The 22,636-nt window shown below is 52.0% G+C and overlaps 1 protein-coding gene across 7 annotated transcripts in view; it reads left to right on the top strand.

Annotated features, from left to right (window-relative positions):
• ZNF831 (zinc finger protein 831) overlaps nt 1-22,636 on the top strand; it is a 111,407-nt gene that overhangs the window by 36,058 nt on the left and 52,713 nt on the right. For 6 of the 7 annotated variants that reach the window (XR_007150832.1, XR_007150833.1, XM_047852398.1 and 3 more), the window contains 2 exons: nt 6,124-9,771; nt 10,816-10,955. Coding sequence is in view for 5 of the 7 variants with exons in the window: in XM_047852398.1 (XP_047708354.1) it covers nt 6,160-9,771; nt 10,816-10,955 (3,752 nt within the window). In the remaining 2 variants the exon portion in view is untranslated. The remainder of the gene's footprint in view (nt 1-6,123; nt 9,772-10,815; nt 10,956-22,636) is intronic. The other variant, XM_047852400.1, reaches the window with a different exon arrangement.

Raw genomic sequence — 22,636 nt, 5'->3', positions numbered from 1 at the left:
CCTTAGCCCCCATCCACTTCTGCCTGTGTTTGCCATCTTGCATGCGTGTGGCTGTTGTTACAGCCGATCGGCCAGTATTAATCCGTTATTATTAACTGAAGCTCACGGTTTCCATTGGGCTCCCTCCTGGCGTTGCACATTCGGTGGGTTTGGACACGTGTAGTGATAACGCGTCCACCTGCAGTGTTAAACAGAAGCGTTTCACTGCCCTGAACATCCTCTGTGCTCCACCGGGTCGTCCCTCCTTCCTCCTCACCAGGCCCCAGCAGCCACTGGTCTTTTTACTGTCTCCAGAGTCTTGTCCTTTCCAGAATGTCTCACGGGGTCATACAGGCTGTAGCCTTTTCAGGCTGGCTGCTTCCATTCAGTAACATACATTTACGGTTCCTCCGTGTCTCTTCGTGGCTTGGTTGCATTTCTTTTTAGCAGTGGTTAACATTCCATCGTCAGATGGGGCACAGTTTCCATTTGCCTACTAAAGGACAGCTTGGCTGGTGTTAGCAGTCAGAATTAGAGTCGCTAGAAACATTCATGGGCAGGTTTTTGTATGAGTGACAAGTCGTGGCTTACAGGGTAATGATCTAATCTCCCCAACAGCATTTTTTTTTTTTTTTTTTTTACTTTTTAAAAGTTGATACACATAACATACAGTTTACCCTTTTAACCATTTCTAAGTGTGCAGTTCAGAGGCACCAAGTGCATTCACATTGTTGAACACACGGTCTCCCTTTTAAAGCAACCATATTCCAGGGGCACCTGGTGGCTCAGTCAGAAGAGCATGTCATGTAACTCTTGATCTTGGAGCTGAGTTGGGTGTGGAGATTACTGAAATAAATAAACTTAAAAAAAAAGACAAACTTAAAAAAAAAACAACAAAGCAACCGTATTCCAGCAAACCCCAGTTATCCAGGGGTGGGGAGGAGGTCAGGGTCTGAGGGGTCCCCACATGGCACAACGACTGGCACCCGGGGGCTTGGGAAACTCGCAGCTCAAACAGTAGACCCAGCCCCGCATTCTTCCCCAAAAGTTCAGCATTTGGGGTAATACATTTGGGGTACATTTCTGTGTGGTCTTCTCTGTCAGCGTCCCAACATGAAGTTTTAGAACCTGTTGGTGGCATTTCCGTGCTCTTTCTTTGCCCAGGTCCCTTGATGGGTTGTCTTTGGAAAAGGGGGCTTTGGAAAATAGTCCCTTCTTTCCTGCAAATTTCTCCCTCCTCTCCGTTCACCTCCCTGTAAAGCTGCACACTCACAGCAATATTACTGGCCCGGGGGGCTCGGAGGAGGTGGGGGGCCGTGCACGTGGCAGAATGGAGGAGGCGAGGGGTCCTTCACACTCTCCACGTGGTGGACCCTGAGGATGGCAAGGAGGCGAGCCCCTGGCCGCGAGTCTTGCCAACCGGCTGGTCTTCCCAGAGCCTTCCCAACCTTGTGCCTCAATTTCCCCATTAGTCCAGCGGGAATCGTATGACCTGCTGCCACCTTGGTTCTCACCTTGGTGAGAAAAATTAGTAGTGGCCCTTTGAGGTCTCCCTGGAGGAGGGTGTCAGTTGGCTCATTATCTTGCCGGCCGGGCTCAGCTGCTCCTGAAAGGTGTCGATTTTGCTGTGATCACAGAACAGGCTGCGGAGAGAGCCAAATAATCGTCGTGGCAGGTGTATCAGAAATGGAGCACTCTTTTTCTGGGGTTTCTGTTTTGAAGCCCGGCACCTCCCCACCGAGGCCGCTTTTCTCTTTCCGCCGAGGGAGGGCCGATGTCAGGGGCCATGCTCAAGGTGATGCTCAGCCCTCAGTTCCCCAGGCAGGCCCCCCGGGATGCAACCCGAGTTTTCCTGGCCCCTCCTGGGCCCGTCTCAGGCTCTGGTACTCACCCTGGGGTGCGGGAACCCCGTGGGCCTCCTCCGTCTTGCCTGCCTGGACTCGCACAGTGGGTGCTTTGTGTTCCGTCCTGGGCTCTCCCCTGATGGCCTTAGAGGGTGGGGCCCAGGTCACCCCTCTGCCCAACTCACCCTGAAGCCGACTCTGGGGGACCTCCTCCTTTCCCTCCCACTCCTCTTCCTTCCCATCTCTTCCTAACTTGGGGACCGTCAGAACTGAGGGTTGGGAAATGGATTTCCTTTTTAGGGTTTAAGCTCTGGAATCCAGAAGTCTTTACTCTGATTCTGCTGCAGCAACTCCAGCATGAGCCCTGCCTGCCCATCTCCCCCTGCACTTGCCACGTAGGAGCCAGCCCTCGGACGCTGTGGGCCTGCTGGCTTTCTGGGGCCCCAGAGCTGCTCAGTGTGTGCACTGGGCCAGTTGCACAGCCAGCATCTCGTTGCTCCCGGGAAGACCTTCCATGCACGAGCGGCCTTCTCGCCCTGTGGGGCCGCCGAGGCGTGTGTTCTATGTGATCTCCCATCGTTCCCTCGTCGAGTCACGCTCTGGCCGCCCCATGACACTTTATAGGCTCCTTCACCCTGTCTTTCTCTCTCCCCTGTGAGTGTTTCCTGGGGTCACCTCCCAAATAGAATCCTGGCAATGGCATCTTTTTGGGGGGAACCCAACATGACACAGCATCTCTTCTCAGAAGCAGGGAATGGGGCCTGCTGATCGATGAGGGAAGAGACTCACTAGTTGATAGTTCAAACTGTCGCGTATCTTTGGAAACCCGGATGAGTGGGCCCTTCCCCCACGCCTGGCACCATGCCCAGCGTTCTCACAGACAGCGTTTCGGACGGCCCTCCCTGTAGCTCTGCCCGAGTGGCCTCTTCTCAGCGCCGAGGGGTCTGGGTCTCGGGGCTAATCTGCCCGCCAGCTGAGGAATCAGGGACCGACACTCAGTTCCCATGGTTCCCAGGGGGAGCACCTCGAAATTCCTCAGCTAGCAGAAAGGCTGCGGCACCTTGAGGTCAGCCATTGTCTCCCGTCGGCATCAGCACCAAGGAATTCCAGGACCCCCTTCCGATCTCTACAGACTCTCGTCTTTGAACCTTTCCCGAAAAAATTATATCGCGCCAGATGCTTTGCGGCAGGGGAGACGGTGGCGCGAGAGCCATTCGAGGGGCAGCGACCTGGAGGGCGGGTTTCACGTTACAAAGGAGTCTGTCTGACGGCGTTGGCCGATTCCTGTGGTGTGAACACCCCCAGCACGGCCAGTCCCAAGCTATGAACGTGACGGTGGGAAGTGACGGCAGTGTGGAGGGTTGTGTGGCGTGCCCACGATGCCGACGCAGCGAGAATGACCCCGAGGGCACCGAGAATGGTAAGATGGAATCAAATAATTGGCAAGCGACGAGCTTCAAGTATTTAGTACCTTTTTTAGGGAGGTAAAATTCACGTAGCCCCACACTCCCCATTTTCACTATTTATTTATTTATTACTTATTTTTGAACATGAAATTTATTGTCAGGTTGGTTTCCATACAACACCCAGTGCTCATCCCAACAATTTTCACTATTTTACTTTATTGTTATTTTTTTTAATGTTTGTTTATTTTTGAGAGAGACAGAGAGACAGAGCGTGAGCAGGGGAGGGGCAGAGAGAGAGGGAGACACAGAGTCTGAAGCCGGCTCCAGGCTCCGAGCCGTCAGCACAGAGCCCGACGCGGGGCTCGAACTCACACACCGCGAGATCGTGACCTGAGCCGAAGTCGGACGCTGAACCGACTGAGCCCCCAGGCGCCCCATTTTCACTATTTTGAAGTGGACATTTGGGCAGCATGAAGTACATCCACTGCCAGAACATTTGCATCCCTGCCAAGGAAGCCCTGAACCTGATCAAGCGGTCACCCCTCATTCTGTCTCTCCATCCCTGGCCATCATGGTAATCTGCTTTCCGTGTCTATGAATGTGCCCCATCCGGGTTTTTCACGCGAACGGAATCGTACGCTACGCGACCTCTCAGGTGTGGCTTCTTGCACGTGGCGTGTGTGTTCATGGCTCGTCCACGTTGCGGTGTGTTTCAGCACTGCCTTCCTTGCTGTGGCTGAAGGGGGCCTCCTTCTGGGTATGTCACGTTTTGGTTACCTGTTCATCCATCAGTGGACATCTGGGCTGTTTCTGCCTTTTGGCTGTTTCGAAATGTGCTGCTGTACACATTCACGTACACATTTTTATTTGAGCTCCCCTCTTTAGTTCTTTGGGGGTATTATGTGCCCAGAAGTGGGCTTGCTGGGTCATACGGTATTCCAAGTTTCACTTTTTGAGGAGCCTCCGAATTGTGGTTCGCCATCTTACATTCCCGTAAGCAGTGCTCGTGTGTCCTCACTTCCCGGCATCCTCACGGACACCTGTCATTTCCAGTTCCCTAGCCATGCTAGCTGCTGTGAGGTCATGTCTCATCGGGGTTTTGATGTACGCTTTTTTTTTTTTTTTCTAATGACTGGTAGTGTTTAGCATCCATGCACGTGCTTTTGGCTGTTTGTAAATCTTCCTTGGAGAAGTGGGTGTTCAAGTCCTTTGCTCGTTTTTCAGTTGACTTGGTAGTTCTTTTGTTATTGAGTTGTAAGGGTTCTTTATTCTGCATGGACCAGACGGATGATTTGCGAGTACGTTCTCCCATTCTGTGAGCTGTCTTTTCACTTTCTTGATAGTGTCCTTTGACGCTCAAAAGTTTAATTTTGGTAAAAAAACAGTGTAAAAAGTTGGTATAAAATTATATTTTAAGAAAGTTTAGTATACAATTATATAAAATTGATTTAAAAAGTTTTTTTTTTTTTTTTAAAAATCACTCATGCTTTTGGTGTCATATCTAAGAATCCACTGCCGGATCAAAGGTCATGAAGATTTACTCCTGTGTTTTCCTCTGAGAGTTTTGTAGTTTCAGTTATTACATGTAGGTCTTTGATCGATTTTCGGTTGATGTGAGATAGGGAGTTCTACTTCATTCTTCTACATGTGACCACCCAGTAGTATATCTTTGTTTTTAACATAGCTTATTGTAAGTTTATGTAATTTAACTGTTAGTAATGGCCGTGTTTAACAACCGGCTTGCACAATTCCTGAAGATCAGCTCTCAGGAGGCAGTGTGAGCTGATATGAGCCAATACGAAATGGTTTCAGCCACTGTTTCCACCTTACCTGCTTGCTGCAAAAGGCAGGAGTTTGTGTTTCGTAAGGAGCCCAGCTGGGGGATGACCACAGTGTGCTTACAGAGCTCCTGGGGAGTGAGTGTCTGGGCAAGGAGCATCTGAAGAGCCCTGCTCCTGTAGCCCTGGGCTCGTCCACCCTCCTGCCGTTGGGTCTGGCTTTCCCCCTCCCCTGGTTCAAAGAACGTGGCTGGGTCTCTCTGCCTGTCTTGCCTCCACATTTGCCCAGCTCTTCCCTCTGGCTCAGAGGGAACTGATTATGTCCCAGCTGGTGTGGAGGGCTTTTGGAAGCCCCACCTGTGAGCAGAGAACCAAGCCTGATCCTGAGGTTGAGAAAGTGTCCCTTATCCTCGTTGGGTAACCGGATAAAATACTGGATGCTCAGCGACGTCTGGATTTCAGGTAGATAACCCCTAATTTTTAGTATAAGCGTGACCCGTGCGAGATTGGGGTAGACTTCTACTAAAGAATTATGCATTGTTTCTCTGAAATTCATTTAGTTGGGATCTTGTGTTTTCATTTGCTGAATCTGTTAGGCTCTCTCTCAGGTCAGCGTTCTAACCTTCTGCCCTCTTCCAACAGCAGGGATTCAGAACCCCAGGGTGAAAAGGGTCCGAGGGCAGTGCCTATTCTCTGCCTGTTTTACAGGTCTGGAAACCGAGTCCCAGCGTGAACTTTTCTTTCTCATGAAGTCAGCGCATTTTCTGAGTGTCCCCTCTGCACAGGGCCCTGTGCTGGGTGTTGGGAGGGACAGTGACAAGACTGCCGTGGGCCTGGGTAGGGGGCGGGAGTTAAGAGTTCCCTTTCAGCATGTGAAATAGACAGGATTCAAAGCAGGTCCGGATCCTGCTTTGCCATGTGTCAGCTGCCTGTGAAGTCGCTTCCGCTCTTGGAGCCTCTGTCTCCCCTTTCCTAACGTGGGGATGACGGTGCTTCTCTTGGGGGATTGTTCCTGGGCTTCAGTGGGGCGACGGCATGCCTGGTGGGGGCAGGGAAGAGTTTACTGCACGATCAGAGAAGAGAGGTACCATGGTAAAGTTTGGCTGTTGCCCACAGGTCGCCAGGCATCCTGGGCCACCCGGATGATGCAGCATGGAGGTGCCAGAACTCACTCGCCCTGCCTCGCCTGCCCGGGACCAGCCGGCTCCTGCCTCTGGACACCCAGGAGCCTCAGGTGGGCAGGTCTCGCCTCACCTGACCCTGGGCCCCGTCATTCTGTCACCGGAGCAGGGTCTGGCCCCCGCCGTGTTCCTGAAGGCCCTGCCCATCCCGCTGTACCACACGGGGCCCCCGGGGGGCCTCCAGCCACGTGCCCCCCTGGTGACGGGCAGCCTGGATGGGGGCGGTGGACCCTTTATCCTCAGCCCCCTGCTGCAGCCCGAAGGCCCCGGCCCCACCCAGGCGGGGAAGCCGGCGGCCCCGACCCTCACCGTGAACATCGTGGGCGCGCTGCCCGTCCTGTCGCCGGGCCTGGGGCCCACGCTGGGCAGCCCGGGGAAGGTACGGAACGCCGGCAAGTACCTCTGCCCACACTGTGGCCGCGACTGCCTGAAGCCCAGCGTTCTGGAGAAGCACATCCGGTCCCACACGGGCGAGAGGCCCTTCCCGTGTGCCACCTGCGGCATCGCCTTTAAGACCCAGAGCAACCTGTACAAGCACAGGCGCACCCAGACGCACCTCAACCACTCCCGGCTGTCTTCGGAGTCTGAGGGAGGGGGCGGCAGCCTCCCGGAGGAGGGGGACGGGGCCGGAGAGAGCTCCAGGGCAGCGGGCGCAGGGGACGGCTGGAGCCAGAGCCAATCCGGGAGGCCCCTCTCTCCAGGCGCCCAGGGTGCCGGGCGCTGCCCGGTGCCAGCCACGCACCCGTCTTCTGTCGCTAAGACCCTGGGTCTGAAGTTGGAAGCCGTTCCCCGTCCAGGGTCCACACCAGCCGACAGAGAGACCCCCGTGGACTCTGCCCACGCGGCCTCCCCCGCGCGCACCCTGGCCGGCGGCTCCCAGCTGAGGCGGAAGTCGCCAGAGCAGCCGTCCCCGACCGCCGGCCTGCCGTGCGCCCCGCGGCAGCAGGCGGCGCCGTCCTCGGAGAAAGCCCGGGACGTCAGGGCCTCGGAGGGCCGGCTGAGGAAGTGTGAGAGCACGGACTCGGGCTACCTGTCCCGCTCGGACAGCGCGGAGCAGCCGCCGGCCCCCGGCAGCCCCCTGCGTGGCCTGTCGGAGGGGGAGGCGGCCCCGGGCCCGCGGCTGGAGCGGCAGCTGGAACAGCGCATCGCCTGGCTCATCTCTCACAACCAGGCCGTGGTGGACGACTCCCAGCTGGACAACGTGCGGCCCCGTAAGACGGTCCTGTGCAAGCAGGGCAGCATCGACCTGCCCGTGCCCTACACCTACAAGGACTCCTTTCACTTCGACATCCGGGCGCTGCCCTCCGGCCGCAGGAAGCCCGCCGCCCTGGGCCCGGCCCGCTCTACCTTCACGCCCCCCGACAAGGCGCGCCCAGTCTTCTTCCACTCCGTCCCCACCCAGCTCTCCTCCACCGTGGCATGCGTGCCCATCACCAGGAGCAACTCGCTGCCCTTCGTCGAGGGCACGGGAACGTGGCGGGAGCCGCCGGACCCGCGGGACGCCGGTCCCCGGAGGCAGAAGCCTCTGAGCCCCAGGCCCGCCCCTGCCCGGCCGGCGGACGTCCCCGGCGGTCACCCCCGGGCCCTGGTCAGACAGGCGGCCGTGGAGGACCTGCCGTGTCCCCTCACCGGAGACGGCCCGGCCCCCGCAGAGGACCCGGATGGAAGCAGAGCGGCTGCGGGGGAGGGGGCGGCCAGCAGGGGCGGAGCAGCCGGGAAGAAGTGCGGCCAGAGGCCGCTGAAGATGTTCTCCCAGGACAAGTGGCAGGTGTATGGGAAAGAGACATTCAAGAGAATCTACCAGAAAATGAAAACCAGCTACCACGGAGGCAAGAAGGCACGCGAGGGGACGGTGGGGAGTGGGACAGAGCTAGGTCGTCCTCTCCAGGAAGAGGTGGCAGGGGACGAGGGCACAGCCCCGTCGCAGGGCGGGCGGACCCCCGTCTGTGGACATGTGTCTGTGGGGACCCAGCCGGGGCCTTGGGGACGGATGGATCCAGCCACGGAGGGGGAGACGGCGGCCAGAGCAGGAGGCAGGGACCAGCCCAGGGTGAACAGGGCCACCTTACCCTCCACCCTCAGCTGCAGAGAACCCCCCTGTTCGGGCAGCAAGAGCCCTCTGCTTCCTCCAAATGGGAGGCTGGAGCTGGGGACTCAGCGGCCCGGAGCACCTGGTCCCCTCAAGGGAGGTAACCTAGAGGCTCCCATGCCAGTTTCGGCAGACCCTAACCTGGAAGGAGGCACCCGTGGTGGGGGCGGCAAGGAGACCTGCCAGCAGGCCCCAACGGTGTCGAGGCAACCCAGCGGTGGCACTGGGGAGCCCCGGCCTTCAGAGGACAAGCTCCCATCGGAGAGAAAGAAGCTGAAGGTCGAGAAGCTGAGCTGCCAGGAGCCGCCAGAGCCCGTGGGAGCAGAAGGAGAGACCCTGAGTGGCCCCGGGCAGGCCACCTCCCCGCCATCTCACAACCAGGACGGTGATCCTGGGGACAAGCCGGGAGAGCCGCGCGGGAGTGCTGATGGCGTGGCGGGGGGCAGGGCTGGGGAGCCAGCAAAGCCGTCGGAAGTTTGTGGCGTCTCCTCTGCTGTTCCATCTGTGGCCCTGAGGCAGGTCCTGCAGGACCCGTGTCCTGCAGCTGTGTCCCCTGGACGTCACCCCCAGCTGGCCACGCAGCCCCAGGCCCCCGGCGTCCTCACTGCCCCGGCAGACACTGCCTTTCCCCCCAAGTACCTGCTCAGGCTGCCTCAGGGTGAGGCCTGCCCCCCACCTCCCACCGCCCAGGGTCCCAGACGAGGCCAGGACCCTCTCTGCAGGAGAAGGTGGCCGGAGGAACAGCCCTCTGTTGTTGGGCCAGGGCTGGGGACCCGCCTGCCGCCCTGCCCAGCCACGGGCTTGGCCTCCGGTGGAGCAGACGTCTTCGAGGAGGATCCCGGCTGGTCCAGGCGCTGGGGCAGGAGAAAGGGGGTGCAGGGAGAGGAGAAGCCAGGCTTGGATGCCGACACCCCAGCAGCAGGGCCGTCCCCTGGCTCGTCCTCCGGTGCCTCCAGGGAGACGACCTCCTTCCTGCCCACCCCAGCGTGTGCCACCCAGAAGAGTGGGACCCCTGAGCCCCGACACCTCTGCGTGGGTAGCACTTCAGTGGGGGCCAGGCCCTCTGGGGGCGTCCTGAGTCCCTGTGCCCTCGGCAGGGAGTTGGGCGGACCTCCCGAGAATGCCCCGGAAAACCCCCCCTCAGGGCCTCTGGCCGGGCTCAGTTCCTGCTGCTGCTTCCTCACGGCCCCCGCGTCCCCGGGCTGGCCCCAGCTGGCCTCGTGTACCCACTCAGAAACCCTGCGGAGCACCAGGGCCCAGGGCCCCTTCCCGTCCTTGAGGGCTGAGCCCCGACTCACGTGGTGTTGCCTGAGCCGAAGCCTGCCTCTGCCCACAGAGCAGAAGGAAACGACCGCCTCTGTCTACTTGGCTCTGCACTTCCTTGGTGGCAGCACCCGGGACGAGGGTCCAGATGCCCGGCCCCTGAGCAGGGCGGTGGTGGGAGGACGGACGAGGACGGCCCTGGGAGAAGGAGGGCAGGTGCGGACAGCAAAGGTAACGCCCCCCCCCCACCCCCTTGCCCAGGGCCCTGGGGCTGGGGCAGCGTGCTTGGCAGGCGGCACTTGTAGTGAAGGAGAGGGAGCGGGAAGCCGGCCTCGTAACACCTGCCGTCTGCTCCCAGAGGAGGCTGAGCTGTCACATACGGGGCAAGATAGGACAAGGGCTGAACGTGCAACACAAAAGAAAACAGACTCATGCAAACAGAAATGTCAAGGGAAAGAATTACTGCACCCAGGACCCTGGATGAGATACTTTTCATCACTAGACCTTAAATTTTACTCTGAGCTTCCTGGTAACAGCAGCAAAAAGTGAAATGAAACCCTGCCGAGGAGAGAGTTCTCTGGGTAACCCAAGATTATAAACCAGAAACTCTTACCGAGAGAGAGATTCCAGGTGAAACCCCATCTCTTAAAAGGAGAGAGTTGTTGGGGTGCCTGGCTGGTTCAGGCGGTAGAGCATGTGACTCTCGATCTTGGGGCTGTGAGTTGAAGCCCCACATTGGATGTAGAGATTACTTAAAAAAAAAAAATAGAGTTACCGTACTGGGGACTGAGGAAACAATGACTATGATCAGATTCAACTTGCGTCTGAGTTTCCTGGGAGCAGTGGCTAAAAGGGAAGGGGGCTGAGTGCTGCAGAGTGTCCACCTGTTACCTAAGTGGTAGGTGTGTGGTCCCAACTTAAGAGCGCATCCATATGTCTGGGTTATGTCCTGCTCTGAGATATCTTGGGCCAGGGCAGCCGGAGAGTATCCTGAAGCCTCGGTTCTGGTGTAGCCGTGCCGAACAGTGCCTGGACTCCAGAGCCCCACAGGCTGCTCTTGATCCCGAGAATGGCGATTAATAAAGAATGTGCTGGGTCCAAGACCCAGTTTGGCCTGCCTTCCTCCGCCAGGCAATTAGGCCTGGGATGCAGGGGTTCCTAGAGAGATGGATGGAGTTGGGGGTGGGGGCAGGGCTGGCCACAGTGTCCCCTGGGCCCCCAGTTAGCACTGTAGGGCTCTCAGCAGTATGATGCCAATGTGCCGGGTATTTTCAGCTCTTCTGCCCAGTGGCCTCAGGGATGGTGTCCCAGGAGCGGGTGTCTGAGCCTGAATGGAAGAAAGGACCGCCTTGGAGGAAGGCAAAGCTGTTTCGGGGGAGTGGCAAACAGAAGAGGCTGAGCGTCCGCTCCAGAAGGTAGGGTGTGTGACCCACTGTCCGTCTCACACGTGCCCAGCGTATCTGGAGCTACAGGGGGCGGTTCTGCTAACTCCCGGGAAGACCTTCGCGGGGTTCCAGAGCTGTCCGTGTGCTCCAGAGGAAGGGCTTGTGTGTGGGAGTAAGGGTCTGGAGGTCCGTGGGTAAAGGAATCAGTTGGTTCTCCATCAGCCCATCTGCACAGTCCCCCTACCCCCGATCGGATCGTGTGTTTCTTTGGAGGGCCAAACATTCTAAGGCCAGGAGTCCAATAAATATTTGAAATAACTGAGTTGCAAACACATCCACTGGCTTAAGTCCTGAGGAGAGAGTGCATTAATTATTTACAGCTTTTATTGCTTTTTTTATTTATGCAAGCGGTGCGTGTCCTTTGCAGAAAAATTGGGAAATACAGACGAGCAAAGAGGAGATGATAAAGCATCCTAGTCCTCGTGCTCGGGGTAATGCCACTAGTGCGTGGGGCGCTCCCTTCCAGACTTTTCCCTGTGGTGTGTGTGCACACACAGCATCTCCTGACAGCAAATGGGACGCACAGGTTTTTTACTAATACAGTCTTTCATCACACCGTTCTTTGATGGTCTCGCCCCTTTGCTCCAAACCCTCTAACCACTGTGGACAAGGGGGAAAGGCCCCTCTTTAGCCAGGCCCCAGCCCCTCCGTGCCACCCGAGAAGCTGTTGTCTGATTCTTCCCATGGCCTCCTGTCCCGCTCACGGTGACTTTGAGCCTCCTCCCCCTCTCCCATTCTCAAATTCACACTCCGAACCCAGGTCCCTGCTGCTTTCCCAAATCCCCCGCCACGTCTTGGCCCCCTAGTCTCCCCTCCCTGGAAGGCTCCCACCTTTTGCCCCCATTGTCAGTATTTGACCCAAACCCGAGATACTCTTCAAGAGGCCGGGCAGGGTTCGAATTCTTCCCTGCAGCTGCTCAGAACCTCGGCTGCTGGAGAAGACACGTCCTCTGGACGTGCCTGGAGAGGGGGCCCCGGCTCAGCTGTCTGCCAGGCCCGCGTGTCCAGGGCTGACACGGCTGAGGGCTTGCTGTGCCCCGGGTGCCGTGTAATGACCCCGCCCCATTTTCCTCCCGAGGAGCCCGAGACGCAGACAGATCAGGTGGCCAGATGTGGCCTCACGGACCCAGATGTGAATCAGCAAGTCTTCCCCCAGAGCCCGGTTGCTCTGCGCTCCACAGCCCGTGGTGGGCCTGACAGTCACCTGGAGTTTTCTGGGTTTTCTTGTGATGCTGAGTCACAGTCCTCCAGTCTGGGGCCTGAGCTGGCGTTTCCCACGGGCTCCCAGGTGATGCTAAGGGTGCCGGCCCAGGGAGCACTCTTGGAGGAGCCATGCTAGTGTTGCCCCAAGCCACGTTTCAGCCCACCTGTTCGTTGCCAAACGAAAGAAGGATTGCTCTGTGTCACGGGGACATCCGGCCCTACCCCGCACCCCTGAACCATGCGGAGTGGGGGAGGGATGGCTCCCTCGGGGAATACTTGGGTGCCCTTTTCAGACCGAATGAACGCTAGCCAGACCGAAGAGTAGCTGCCCGTGGATTCTGGGAGCACAGGGACACTGGCACGTGGCCTCGTCCCTCCAGCGGCATCTCCCATGTTGGACTGACCTGGAAGGAGCGCTAGGTTACGCGGAGTGACGGCCGCCAAGGCTGTTTCTGGGTGTCAGTCACGGGCCCGGGAGTCGTGGGGAGAGGGCCGAGCGTGCGTGCCTGTTAGCCACTCCCACCTCCCGGGACCCCACCCAGTGCAACAGCTCAGCACCGTGTACCTGCCAGGTGCCGGGTGCCGCAGGTGGAGGCCGCGCAGGAACCCTTCCCAGCGCGGCTGCTGGTGCCAGGCCCACGCCCCGGGAGGCCCGGGGAGGTGTCCCAGCATCTCCTGGGCCGCACATGGCCCGTGTGGGAATCTTGTTAGGCCTGACTGTATCTGAAAGTCTTGGCTCTTAGTAGCCAGATAAATACCAGGAGAGGTCACAGAAAAATCTGGATTTCCAGCTTGTCTCGAAACATCTGAAGCCCTGGGGACGCCAGGCCCTCCTTCTTGCATGGCAGCGGCTGGCGGGAGCTGAGAGTGACCGCCTCGTGGGCAGCGCCCGTGCTCCCCAGCTTGCTCAGGCCCCACCTCTCCCTGTCGTGTGACGTTCGAGTGTGCAAACCTTGGTCTTAACATGCGGCCTGGTGGAGGGGGGGGCAGAAGACCGCCTCCCCAGCCAGCGAGCTTCTCGGCAAGAGCCCGTGGGTGGCAAGGCAAGGGGGCATTGGCCCCAGTGTAGAACCAGGAGGGGTCTGAATTCAGACTGGGCAGCTCTGTCCTGGAGCCCCTGACTGGGTGAAGTGAGAATGGGGCCACTGAGATTTTTATGTCCATTGAGCATTTATTGGGCAACCGTGATTCATTTGTCGTTTGTGCCTTTTTTGGCTTACAACTGTCCTGAGTTCATGTCAGCTTCGGGGCTTGGCACTTGCAGACCCCCCCCCCCCCCACCTCCTCCTGCAGAGCTCACCTGTGGCTGTTCACATAGCTGGCCCCCCTCCTCTCGGGCAAGACCTCGCTATCACAGTGGAACCTCCTCGACCTCTGTACTTCTGTGGTTCCCCCTCCCGTCATCTGGTTTCATTGCCTTCACAGCCTGTTGGCAGAATTCATTTTTTTGAGGCATAGACTTCATGATAGCTTCTTGCTGCTTTTTTTTTTTAAGTTTGTTTATTTGTCTGAGAGAAACACCATGTGAGTGGGGGAGGGGCGCAGAGAGAGAGGGAGAGAGAGAATCGCAAGCAGGCTCCGCACTGTCGGCCCAGAGCCCGATGCGGGGCTCGAACTCACAAACCGTGAGATCATGACCTGAGCTGAAACTAAGAGATGCTTAACTGGCTCAGCCACCCAGGTGCCCCTTGTGGTAGCTTGTTTCTTAAAGACCAGCAGTGGAGACAGAATGTGCCTCTGGTGCCTTGTCTCTGACTTCTAGAGCTTTTGAAGGGCTTGCCTGATTAGGTCAGGCCCACCCAGGATAATCTACCTTTTGATAGAAACTTCAATTGCATCAGCAAATCCTCAAGAGGAGAGGATTACACAAAGGCGTGACCTGCAGGATCACCCCAGGCTGTGTCTGCCAGGCCCAGCTTTCCCGGGCTCACCCAGCTAATGGAATTAGAGTTGCAACCAGTTGAGTTTTCTGACCCAGTGCCTTGCATCAGATCATTCATGATGAATGGTCCTCTTAGTGAAGGACACACATGTCTGGGGAGGTGTTCGGAGGGGAATATGATGCTGGCCTTCTAAGAAAGTTCCTTCTAAAGGCAAGTTTCTTATGAAGCCACTGGTTCAATGGCACTTGGCCTGCAAAGATTTGATAAAGGAGATGACCAATTCGTTTGACTCCCATGAGGTGTCAAACTCAATCCATTTTCTGGTGGTGGGTGGCACAGTTAGATGATAGAGCTTTTTGGAGAAATGTGCTGCTTCTCTTTTGTATTTGGTCCAGCTTCAGAGACATGGATCGGCGCTCGCTCTCAGTGCTGGTGCGGGGAAAATGCTGAAAGGTGGTGCCCAGAGGTGCTTCAGCTCACTGTTCTGGAAGCCATGTACAGAGCTCATGTTTTGTCTTCAATGTGTTGAAATCTGTCCATCTCTCGCATAGTAACTTAGGGCGAATTTGTAACAGAAGTTAATAGTAACATAGGATTTGCATACACTCACTTTGCAGATAACCAAACGGAAAAACTAATTTGATGAAGGGTTGCTTGGGCTGTCTATCTACCCACCTACCTGGCTACCGTCTATCTCTGTTGCTGCTGTAACAAACCACCAGTTTAACGTAGATGCGTTTTTAAACAACCCCAGTGTATTATTTCAAAGTTCTGTAGGTCAGAGCTCATTAAGGGGGTAACCTGACAAGATCAAGGTGCCAGCAGGGCCGCGTTCCTTCTGGAGGCTCCCGTGGAGAATGGGCTTCCTACTCATTTGCGTTGTTGGCAGAATTTTGCCCCATGGCTGGTGGCCCCTCGTCTGTGTCCTGAACCGGCAAGGGCGGGCTGGGTCCCTTTTCACCCTTCAGGCACCTGCTCCCTTCCTGTCCAGCTTCGTTTCTCTGACCTTCTGCCTCTCTTTCATTTTTAAGGACTCACGTGGTTAGGCTGGGTTTACCTGGCTAATCCAGGACGTCCTCGTCATCATGGGGTCTGTGCCCTTAAAAATTCCCTTTTACCACGGAAGGTAACCTAGTCACAGCTCTGGGGATTAGCATATGGGCATCTTTTAGGGTGGGGTCATTATTCCACACCGTCCACCTGTCCATCTGTCTGTCCAGCCACATGTGTATGACCGTATATATGCACATATGCATCCGTGGACGTACGTGTCTACCCGCTCACGTACGTGGGTGTACGCGAATGTCTGTCGTTCGTCCGCTCGCGGGTTCTCAGGAAAGGGGTCTGTTTTCTCATTCACACTCCCATTTTATGTTTCACCAGGAAACGAAACACTGTAGCAGGGATTCCCCATTGGCCCTAAGTCACAGCAAATGGTGGAATTCGTGTCGCAGACTATCTGTTTTCTTTTACTCCTTTTTTTTTTTTTTTTGAAAACATTTGAAAATGCAGAAAAGTTCAGAAAAATATATAACAGACTGCTAGGTAATGGTCCAGAATTAACAAATATTAATATTTTGTCATATTTGTTTCTGAGCCTCTAAAAAATAAAATATTAGTTTGTATACTATATATTATGTAAAATGAAACAAAACAAGATAATTATGTAGGTTTACATATTTGGCACTGATTGTTTCGATCTGTGTCTTCATACTTTACAAATCGGTGTATACACTAATACATGCGATTGTTTTGTGTCTTTATATTTTTTTAATGTTTATTTAAAAAAATTTTTTTAATGTTTATTTCTGAGACAGAGACAGAGCATGAGCGGGGGAGGGGCAGAGAGAGAGGGAGACACAGAATCGGAAGCAGGCTCCAGACTCTGAGCTGTCAGCACAGAGCCCGACGCGGGGCTCGAACTCATGAACTACAAGACATGACCTGAGCTGAAGTCAGATGCTCAACTGACTGAGCCACCCAAGCGCCCCTTGGGGGTGTGTATAAACATCATACCGAATTCATCATTCTTCAGTTCGCTTTATAACTCAGTGTTGTGTTTTTGAAGATCCAGCCATGTTGGACCAAATTCATTCATTGTAAGTGCTGTAGCGTGCTCCCTTGCACGAGTGTGGCACATTTTATTGTCCGTTCCCCTATTTGTGGGCATTTAAATGGTTTCCAAATATTTTTTTTTTTTTTTGCTAACTTTGCAGTGAATGAATGTGTATGCATGCCTCCTTAAGCACAATGCAAGAAGTTTTCCAAGAATACACCCCCAAGTGGAATTGTTGGGTTATAAGGTAATCACATTTTCAACTTCACGCGTTATCACTGAATCACTCTCCAGAGTGGGTGTGTCAATTTACATTTCCTCCAGGTGTAAGTGAAGGTTGGCTCTGCTCCCATATTCCTACTGATGTTTGTTATTGGCTTACTTTTATGCTTTGCGCATCCAGACTTTGTAGAATTCTGTATATATCCTAGGTTTGTACGTGTGCTTTGCCATTACACGCACTGCAGATATTTCCCCACATCTGTTCTCTGTCTTTTAAAAGCCCATTTATATATGTTTTACCCACATAATTGCAAACGTCTTGCCCCTTCATTCTCACATATCAGATCTTCTGGGACCGTTCTTCTGTCTGAAACATATTTCTGAAAACTTCCTTTAGAGCAGAAAAATCCCAGTTCTCATTAATCTGAAAGTACATGTATTTCATCCTTGTCGAAAACTGTTTTTTCTGGGTGTACAACCTTAGGTTGACAGTCATTTGCTCTCCGTACGTCAGAGATCTCATGCACTGTCTTTTGGCTTGCGTTTTGTGGCGGAGAAGTCAGCTATTCGTGTACTCCTCTCTGGTCTCTTATCTCTGGCTACTTTTAAGATCTTCTTTTAATCTTTGGTGTTCCATTGTTTTACTTTGATGTATAAAGGTATATGTTACTATTATTTATTCCGTTAGGAGTCCCTTGGGCTTTTGTGATTTGTGGATTGATGTCTACCTAGAAAATTCTCTGCCTTCATTCTTCAAACATCGTCTCTACCCTGTTCTCTGTCTTCTCTTTCTGGAACCCTGAAATAACATGTCTTAGATCTTCTCTTTGACATGTCTTAACCTCTGTTTTCAATAACCTTGTCTTTCTGTGTGAAAATTTAGATGCTGTCTTTAAAATTTTATGAATTTTCTCAACCCCCTAAGTTATTTTTTAAAGCTCTATTAAGGTATATTGAATTTCAATGTTATGCACATTTAAAATGTAAAATTTAATAAGTTTTGATGTGTGTATACACCTGTGAAACCCAACAACATAATCAGAATAATGAATGTATCAAAAATCCCTCAAATTTCCATGCGTCTTCCCTCTGGCCACCCTCCCCTCCCCAGACAGCCCCTGATGTGCTTTCTGGAACCACGGAGTAGTTCCCTTCTTCTAAAATTTTATAGGAACGGAATCACACAATATGTGCTCTTTTTTGTGTGTGGGGTGGGGTGGGGGGGGCTGACTTTTTTTTCACTCAGCACGATGATTTTGAGGTTCATCCACGTCGTGTGTATCAATTCGTTCCTTCTTATCCCTGCGTACTAAGCCATCCAGTGGATATGTCACAGTTGATACATTTCCTTGTCGGTAGACATTCATGGTTTGTTTCAGTTTGAGGCTGTGACACGTAAAAACTATAAATACCCATACGCAGGTCTTTGTGGATATATACTTCTTTTTTTTAAATTTTGAACTGGTTATTTTTGTTGTTGTTCAAGTATAATTAACACCGTGTTATATTAGTTTCAGGTATACAATCTACTGGTTCCCCCACTTTATACGTTACTCGGTGCTCATCAGGGTAAGAGTGCTCTTTATCCCCTGCACCTGTTTCACCATCACTCCCCCCCCCAGCCCCCCCCTGAAATGAACAAACAAAGAAGAAAAAAGTCAAAGGAACAGACTCTTACCTGTATGGATGTACCCTTTACGTTCCCTTGAGTGATATCGAAGAGCGGACTGTCTAGCTCATACGGGAGATGTGTGATTCATGGTAAGCTGCCAAAACATTCTCCGAAGCGGCCATGTTATTTCACGTTCTCACTAGCCACGTGAAACTTCCCGTGTTTCCACGACCTTGCCGACCCTTCGTGTGGCCCAGTTTTTCACTTCAGTCGTTTTACTAGATGCGTGGCGGCGTCTCGCAAGCTGGAATTTGCACTTCCCTCCTGACTAAGACATCGAGCATCTTTTCACGGGCTTGTCTTCCATGTTTCTTCTTCGGTGAAGTATCTGTCCGAGTCCTTTGGCCATCATAAAAATGGGTTGTTTTCTTATTGTTGAGTTTTGAGAATTCTTTACATATTCTGGTTGTAAGTCCTGCATCAGATATGTGACTTGTAAATATTTTCTTCCAGTCTGTGCCTTGTTGTTATTTTTTTTGACATTTATTTATTATTGAGAGACAGAGCACGAGCATGGGAGGGGCAGAGAGAGGACGAGACACAGAAGCGGGAAGCAGGCTCCAGGCTCCATGCTGTCAGCACAGAGCCCGATGTGGGGCTCGAACTCACGAACCGTGAGATCATGACCTGAGCTGAGGTCGGACACTTAAAACCGACTGAGCCACCCAGGTGCACCCCCCCTTTTTTTTTTTTTAACTCTCTGAACAGTGTCTCTCGAAGAGCATATATTTTTAATTTTGATGGAGTCCACCTACCATTCTTTCTGGATTATGCTCTTGGTGTCATCGCTACAAAAATCTTTGCCTAATCCATGACCACAGAGGTTTTTCTCCTACGTTTTCTTCTCATGTTTTCTACTTTTAGGTTTAACACTCAAGCCTGCCGCCCATTTTCACCTAATTCTTCTGTGTCATGTGACAGACAGGGGAAATCTCTTATCTTTGCACGTGGACGTGTAATTGTTTCAGTACTGTGTGTTCGTCTGTCTGTTTTGAGGCAGCACCACACTGTCAGGACTACGCCGCCTGACTTGAAGACTCACTGTGAAGCTAAGATATCCAAGGCAGAATGGTATTTGCATCATAGTGGACAAATAGATCAATGGAACGGGTTAGAGAGTATAGAAATAGGCCCCATGTATTTGGTCAATTGATTTTCAGCAAAGGTTCAAAGGCAATTCGGGGAGGAAAGTACAGTCTTTTCAGCAGACGGTGCTGAACCTGGTAAATTTCTTCGCCAGTAAGCTGAGCAGTTACAAAGTTCGCCTCATTTGTTTCTCTGCTCTCAGGGGATGCTGCCTTCATTACTTGACTCATGTCTCGAAAACCATTGTTTTATTCATTTGCCTGTTTTTTTCTTTTTTTTTTTTTTGGGAGGATAAATCTTGCTGCTGTTAAACCATCTTGGTCAGAAGAAAAAGCCCCTGGACTATTGCAACAGCCTGTTAATTGGCCCCCTGTCCCCCAACTTTTACTGATCTGTCGAGTGTTAAATTTAATTGTTAGTGTATATTATGCTTTATTTCCAAGAAGTTCCACTTAATTATTTTTCAGACCTGCTTGATCGTTTTTTGTAGTCTCTTGCTCTCTAGTCTTTTCTTTACTGAGCTATGATTGACATATGTAAAAGCTTGACATATTTAATGTATACATGTTGATGAGTTTGAAGATAAGTGTACACCCTGAAACCATGCCCACATATGATGTCTTTAACTTATCTGTAATTTCTAGAAGTTTCTCTCCTTTTTCTGGGGGGTAAGAACATTGACATACGATCTACCTTCTTAAATTTTTAAGTACATAATCCAGCATTGTTGACTGTGTGCCCTGTGGCATACGGTAGTTCCCTAGGATTCATTCATCTTTCACACAGTGAAACTGTGTACCCTTTGATCAGCACCTCCTTGATTCCCCCTTCCTCCAATCCCTGGCAGCCACCACTCTCCTTTCTGTTTTGATCAGTTTGACTGTGTTAGATTTCTGAGATACTTGGGGTCATGTACTATTTGTTCTTCTGTATCTGGCTTACATTACTTTGCATAGCATCTTTCAAGTTCATCCGTGTTGCAGCAAATGGCAAGACTTCCTTGTTTCTTTAAGGCTGAGGAATATTCCATTGTGTATACCACACCTTCTTTATCCATTCATCCATTGATGGACATTTGGCGTGGTTCCGTATCTTGGCTGTTGTAAACAGTACAGCAGTGAACAGGCATGTGCAGTCACCTCTCTGGGGTCCTCATGTCAGTTTGTTTGGGTATATACCCAAGAGTGTGATTGCTGGGTCATGGGGTAGTTCTAGTGTTAATTTTCTGAGGAACCTCTGTACTGCTTTCCATGGTGGATGTACTAATTCCCGCCAACATAGTACAAGGATTCCTTTTTCTCCACATCCTTGTCAATACTTACTATCTTTTATTTTTATTATTTTTTTTTGATAATAGACAGCAGGTGTGAGGTGATCTTTCATTGTGGTTTTGATCTGCATTTCCCTGATGATCAGTGATATTGAGCACCTTTTCGTATGTCTTCTGACATTTCTAGATTTTCTATGGAGAAAGGTCTACTCATATTTTACCCATTTAAAAAAAAGTTTTTTTAATGTTTATTTATTTTTGAGAGAGAGAAACACACAGAGTGCAAGTGGGGGAGGGGCAGAAAGAGAGGGAGACACAGCATCCAAAAGCAGGTTCCAGGTTCTGAGCTGTCAGCATACAGCACGACACAGGGCTTGAACTCATGAGCTGTGAGATCATGACCTGAGCTTAACTGACTGAGTCACCCAGGCTGTGGTTGACATACGTAACAGGCTGTTTACCTGTTTTTTTTAAGTCGGGCTTTTTTTTTTTTTTTTTTTTTTTGCCATTGAGTTGCAGAAGTTCCTTATATATTTTGAGTATTAACCTCTTCTCAAATATATGGTTTGCAAATATTTTCTCCCATTCTATAGGTTGCCTTTTCATTTTGTTGATGGTTTTCTTTGCTGTGCAGAAGCTTTTTAGTTTGATGTGGTCCCAGCTGGTGATTTTTGTTTTTGTTGCCTTTGATATCACATCCAAGAAATCATTGCCAAGGCCAGTATCAAGATTTCCCCCTTTGTTTTTCTTTTAAGAGTGTTACAGTTGCAGTTTAAGTCTTTAAACCATTTTGATTGGATTTTTTGTGTATGATATAAAGTAAGGGTCCAATTTCACTGTTTTGCATGTGGACGTCCAGTTTTCCTGGCCCCATTTTGTGAAGAGACTCATTTTCCCATTGTATGTTCTTGCCGCTTTTGTTGAAAATCAGCTTACAATAGACATGTGGGTTTATTTCTGGGCTCTTTATCGCATTCTGTTATGATCCATTAGTTGATATATCCATTTTTATGCCAGTGCCATAATATTTTTATGACTGTAGCTTTGTAGTATATTTTAAAATCAGTAAGTGTGATGCTGCCTGCTCTTTTGTTCTTGCTCAAGATTGCTCTGGTTATTTGGAGTCTCTTATGGTTCCATATGAATTTTAGGGTTTTTTTTTTTAATTCTATAATCTTTGCTCTTATTTTCAACCTTTTCTAAAAACACACTTAATTTTTTACATCTGATAATGCCAGCATAGAAAGTTGTGGCACGTCTGACTCTGTTTTAGGTATTAGTTCTCACTTGCAGGAACTTATTTCCTTATTTGTCTTTGGATTTTTGATGGTGAGCTGAGATTTCTGGAACTTTGGGACTTGGGTTGGAGGTAGGTTTCTCCAGTAATGCCCCCCCCCCCCCACTAGGTGCCTGAAGGCATGTACTGGGCACTACTTTAAGTAAAATTCTTAGTTTTAGGCTTTTTTGTGTCATGTGTATTGTGAATTCAGATTGCAAACCCATGAGAAGACCGTCTTATTGTTATAAAATTAACGGAAGAGACTTTTGCCCCCTTCACTTAGTCACTTAGTGATAAGAGTGGAGTTTTTCAGTGTCCCCCGGGAAGGGTGGTGGGGATAGGGTGTTTATTTCTTTTTTTTTTTATTTTTTTTATAATTTTTTTTTTAACGTTTTATTTATTTTTGAGACAGAGAGAGACAGAGCATGAACGGGGGAGGGGCAGAGAGAGAGGGAGACACAGAACCGGAAACAGGCTCCAGGCTCTGAGCCATCAGCCCAGAGCCCGATGCGGGGCTCGAACTCACGGACCGCGAGATCGTGACCTGGCTGAAGTCGGCCGCTTAACCGACTGCGCCACCCAGGTGCCCCGGGTGTTTATTTCTAATTCACCCTTGTATCAAGGGTACGGCCCTCTGAGGTCTCAGTTTTTGCAGGAGTACAGACGTTGGGTGCCTCTAGGGTCCCCAGGGTAGGTTCTGGGTTTGGGTTTGAATCCTGCTCCCTCTACCGCCCCCCTTCCGCAGACCATAAAAACACAAGATCAAGGGGCGCCTGGGTGGCTCAGTCGGTTAAGCCTCCGACTTCAGCTCAGGTCACGATCTCACGGTCCATGAGTTTGAGCCCCATGTCGGGCTCTGGGCTGACGGCTCAGAGCCTGGAGCCTGCTTCCGATTCTGTCTCTCCCTGTCTCTCTCTGCCCCTCCCCCGTTCATGCTCTGTCTCTCTCTGTCTCAAAAATAAATTAACGTTTAAAAAAAA

The sequence above is a fragment of the Prionailurus viverrinus genome, chromosome A3 (genome assembly GCF_022837055.1).
Source record: "Prionailurus viverrinus isolate Anna chromosome A3, UM_Priviv_1.0, whole genome shotgun sequence".
In the NCBI taxonomy this organism is placed as follows: Eukaryota; Metazoa; Chordata; class Mammalia; order Carnivora; family Felidae; genus Prionailurus; species Prionailurus viverrinus.
Note: the sequence above shows the minus strand (reverse complement) of the source record. Positions and strands in the feature narration are given on the sequence as shown.